This window comes from Lycium ferocissimum, chromosome 10 (assembly GCF_029784015.1).
Source record: "Lycium ferocissimum isolate CSIRO_LF1 chromosome 10, AGI_CSIRO_Lferr_CH_V1, whole genome shotgun sequence".
Lineage (NCBI taxonomy): Eukaryota > Viridiplantae > Streptophyta > Magnoliopsida > Solanales > Solanaceae > Lycium > Lycium ferocissimum.
Genome location: NC_081351.1, coordinates 29,098,183 through 29,103,415, shown reverse-complemented (window position 1 = coordinate 29,103,415; position 5,233 = coordinate 29,098,183). Strand labels below are relative to the sequence as shown.

The window sequence follows — 5,233 nt, the reverse complement described above, 5'->3', positions numbered from 1 at the left end:
ATAATAGGCCAAAGTGTACTAGACCCACCCTCAAGCCTTTACAAACAGTACCACTTTAGAATTAAGTTTCAGTGAAACGTTTGTCACTTATAAATCAAATAAATAAATTTACAAGATAATGTAAGGAAACGTGATTTACCTAGATTTTCATATCACGTCCAAATACTTAAACAATAAAAGTACCATCAAAATGTGATGAATAAATATGTAGGGTATCAACAAGAATTAGTCGGCTGGCCGAAGGACATCCTCCAACAGAGAAAGTATATTTTGTTTTCACTAATAAACCTTAGAGCTACTGTTGTGGAAATAAAAAAATTACCGCATGTAATAGCCTGATTTTTTTTCAAATCAACAGTAGCTTTAAGCTTTATGGTTATCCAACATCGTGAGTCACAAAACAATTTTAACAATGCCCATGTAATTAATACTCGTATTAGCTCTCTGCCATAAGATTCTTGTTTTAGCCATTCAAATAATAATCAATATATCATAGTAACCAAACTTAACAGATAAAGGAGTTAAGATTATGGGCAATTAAGAGAAAACTGAAATATTTAATCAATATCAAAAGAAAACCTTATCAGGTGCACGTCTCGGGCCATGTAGAAACAGCCTATTGATACATGAAGGGTCATATATACTTCACATAGACTTCACAAGAAGCAAACAGTAACGGAAACATTACCGTTAAGAGTGTCGACTCCTCATATGCAATCTCTCTTATATTAATGCTATTCCTGACTGAAGAAAACAACTGTTTCTTGTATCTTTCGTCTCCTTTAGGCAGTGAGAGGAAATAAAAGTAGCAAATATACTGTACTTAGTTAGAGCCTCGTTACTGTGACTTCTTCATTAATCCTGTAATATAAAATCAAACTCAAAAAGAGAAATTAGAGACTCGTGCTGATAACGTGTTGTAAAATCATTCTAAAAGAGTTATTTAAATATATCAAAAGATGAAGCAAGAACAATAAAGAGATGAAGAGACAAGAGAGGAGAGATTTCTTATTCATCCAAATGTGTTCAAGTGTCTACAAGTATGTACAATATGAATCCCTATGCCTCTATTTATAGTGGTGCATAGAGGCATATAAAAGGGTAGATATAAATATGACATTCAACATATGAGAATGTGGGGAAGATCATAGGTGAAGTGGAAGACATTACATTAAACCTTTGAGATCATGGAGGAAGTGGGAATTTATTTCTAGAGTGGTGGACATCCACACTTATTATTTCACAACAGTTTTTGATTCTTAGTTGTCTCTTAATTGTTACTTCTGAGGAGGACTACCACTACATGGCATATGTTATTCAGTGAGTTCCGACGTATTGTGGACGAGTAAACTGCAAGGCTGATATTATGAAACGGCCGTTGAGGTTCACCCTCCACGGCCTCTGGCCGGGAAACAGCACTGGAGGGAGTTTGAAATGCAATCCGCCTCCACATGGTACTGAGGACAAATTTCAAGGAAGTGGTATGTCGTTGTTTGAAGTACATTATTATTCAATATTAATCATGCAATTTGTATAATTTTTAATGAAAGAATTAATCTAAAATCTTCGTCTTGTAAATTATATATGTACAGTGGAGAAATTCCAAAACACTTGGAAGATAAGCTCCACGAATACTGGCCTAGTTTGCGCTCCGGTGGATACTACAAGAAAAGTGCTGATTACATGGGGATTTTCCTACGGATAATACTGTAAAATCCCCATGTAATTTGATTACCTGCGGATTTTCCTGCAAAACGAAATCCGTTGGAAAAACCTCCGTGGCTAATTATTACCTGCGAATTTAAAAATCCCCAGGTAAATTACCTGGGGAATTAAAATCCCCATGTACATTATTTGCTGATTTATCTGCGAATAATATCAAAAATTCGCATGAAAATTTTGGCAGAAATTCATGTAAAAAGGAGATTTCTTGCAGATTTACGTAGGAAAAAACTGCAAGTAATTCCCTATGAAGATCCCCAAGTAAATCCGTAGGTGAAATTTCATGAACAAAAGGGAATTCCTTGTGAATATTTATGAAAAACTTTCGCAGGAAAATTCCTAAAATAAGCCCCAAGTAAATCCGCAAGAACACATTTTCGCAAGAAAATCCCCATGAAAATTCCGCATGTACATCCCCAAGTAATATTCGCATGTAAATCGCTAGGTAAATTTCATAGTTAGACAAAAATTTAATCCGAAAACCCCAAGAAAATACCTAGGTAATAGTTTTCACAAAAAATTCCCTATGTAATTCTGCGTGAAATTCCCCATGTAATATTTTTCTGCAGGTAAATCCCTACATAAAATTGATGCGATTCAAAATATTTTTCTATAAAATCCGCAAGTAATTTATACATTTATAAAATGCTATTTTTATGTAATTCTAAATTATATTCTATATAATTCAACTATATCTATCATATTCATCCTTATACTTTAAGGACACCGCTCCACATAAGTCTAATATAAATCATCATAACCAAGAAAAAACACAATTCATAACACCAATACCCATAATGCGTCTTAGTTCAAAAACAAACAAAATATCTCAAAAGTGAATCCCAAATAGTACTATCAACTATCTCATTCTTGATCATAGTCACTTTCATTCACGTTTTCAGCGTCAGAATCACTTCCATCCACATTATCAGAGTTGTCACCACTTTCATTTTCATAACCTTGATTGTCTTCTTGAGATGATCGCTCATTTGTAGATGATGCGTTGTATACATGCTTCTTCAATAAGTCTAATTCCTTCCTCATCCTCTTATTTTTGCGTCGCTCTTTCGGCAACTGAGCATATAAGTCCGCATTGAAAGCATGTACCTGGGATTTAATCATCTCATCAATTTCTCCCGTTAAAGCCGATGTTGATTGCTTATTTTCTTTTACAGATCAATCTAAGGAGCCAAGACCCGCAACTCTTCCTTTTTTCTTTCCACCAATAGCTTGCACCCAAATATCCATTTCACTTAATTGAGAGGTTGACTAGCTGGATTACTGTCTCCTTCCGCAGCTGATGCATTTTGAGAAGCTGTTGATTCTTGTTTCTTTCTTTCAAATTTGTTCTGCATCAAAACAGGTTATTTGGGACAATATAATGCCAATAGAACATATATTATTAGTTGAATAATTCATATTGAATTCAAGTGTCAAACATAAGCACAACAAGCAAAATTTTAATAGTGAAGATGACAGTAGCTTGTGAAAGGGAGCAAACAATCTACTTATCCTCTAAAGCTGATGGACTCTCAAGTTTCTCACTTATCAAATGAATCATCTCTTGCACAGAAGTTGTTAACAGAGGCAAGTAATGATGCTATAAGACGTCCTCACTTGAAAAATATTGAGATCGAAAGAACAAAGCCTCTACATAGAAAAGGTGATGCAGATAATTAGTTGATGGAGGCTTTGCTACAATACTTTTTCAAGTAGATTCTATCGTTCTTCCAATATTCTTTTTCAGTGGTGGATCCAAAGTTTTAAGGTCATGGGTGTTGGATGTGGTGGCTAATACAACCTTGATGCTGCAGATTCAACGAAAACAAGTATTTTCAACACAACATTTAAATGTATATCCGAAATATTAAACTAAAAAATAATATTAAATCCAAACTCATAATTTAAAAGGCACAATGAGCTATGTGTCGTGATTGGATTATGGGAGGCACAAAATCATTGTTATGAGGCTAGGAATGGTTGGCTTCAACACTAGATTGATGCAAGAAGGACTGATTGACATGAAGTGGAGCGATATATGAGATAGGAGGGGTCCTGATGGGATTATCGGTGGAACAAAATTAGTGTTTTGAGGCTGGGAACGGTTGACTTCAACACCAGGTGGACGCAAGGAGGACTCATTGACATGAGATGGACTAGTATGAGATGGGAGGGGTCGTGATGGGATTATGGCGGGCAATTGAATTGCTTGTCGCTCTACTGCACGTGTCTTCGTTTTACTTGATTTTCCTCCTTTACCATTAGATTGTCCATCTCTTTTAGATCCTACACCTGACATCTGCAAGAAACAAAGAACATTAATATAATGTATTAGTGATGTAATCACTGTACAAAACATGAATAAATATAGTGATAAGTATTTCGGCTGACCATGATTTAGATACTAAAGTAATCTTGGCATAGAATTGGGCAACTTTCTTAACTGTCCCTACTCATTCTCCATGTCCCTTCTTCAATTAACTTTTAAGCTTAAGAAAACTAGTCTCCAACTTACAGATGATAACTTTGGATCCTCATTTGCTACATAAGATAGAGCACGCCAACTACCAGCAGTTGAAAAAAAAAAAATCATACGACACTAGCTTGGACAAAATCAAATTAATGGAAATAAGGATTACACAAAGGCCTACACACTTCATGTTCAACATATAAACTTCTAGAGAATAAAATACCACAACAAACATCATAGCTTTGAGTTCGTAGCATATATAATCTCTTGCTATCCATGGAGACAAAATAATATTCTGAATTTTCTAAATAGCATAATATAAAAATCATAAACCAAATATAGTATTGTAAATAAACAAAACAAATCGACAAACTAATATTCTCAATCGTCCTCATCTTCCTCTTCGTCCTCTTCTTGGGTTTGAAACTGATCTTGTGAATCATCACTATCAAAAATATCTTCCTCTTCACTTGTTGCCTCTTCATCGTCATCGTCTTCTTCACTTCCAGCCTCCTCTTCTTCCTCTTCTTCACTTGCTGCCTCATCATCTTCCCCGTCAATTAAATCATGTCCATCTTCATTGACAATGGGTTGATAACTACTTTTATCAACCTCTTCACCGACCACTTGGTCATCTCGTAAGCAATCAATTGGGTCATTCTCTATACTTGCACTAACATGTGATTGCTCCTCTTGGTAAGCAACTTGCAGATCATATCTTGTATCCACAACTCCTCTTGGCTTCATCTTTATAACCACCCACCAAGTGTTGAAGCCTAGGAATAAGTGGCAGATAATTCATTGTCTTGTGTTGAACCTTTTTGCTACCCTTCTTGCGCACACATTCTTTATAACGGGGTTCTTTACAAAACTTACATTCTGTCATATCTTTATCAGCCTTGTAATACAACATACATCCATTAACACAACAGTCAATTTTTGACTAGTTAGACCAAGTCCTGACACCAGCTTCTTTGCCTGATAGTAATCACGATGTATCTTATTATCTGGATGACTTGTATCCTTCATTAATTGGGCCAT

General features: G+C 35.3%; 1 protein-coding gene and 1 pseudogene across 1 annotated transcript; both read right to left on the bottom strand.

Moving 5' to 3' along the window:
- Nucleotides 1-2,488: 2,488 nt before the first annotated feature.
- On the bottom strand, nucleotides 2,489-2,985 carry LOC132035294 (uncharacterized; annotated as a pseudogene).
- Nucleotides 2,986-4,573: 1,588 nt separating this feature from the next.
- On the bottom strand, nucleotides 4,574-5,233 carry LOC132034781 (uncharacterized). Its single transcript, XM_059425143.1, has 2 exons — nucleotides 5,101-5,233; nucleotides 4,574-4,968 (listed from the first exon to the last, which is right to left on the bottom strand). The coding sequence occupies exons 1-2, from the start codon at nucleotides 5,231-5,233 to the stop codon at nucleotides 4,574-4,576; spliced, it is 528 nt and encodes a 175-aa protein (XP_059281126.1).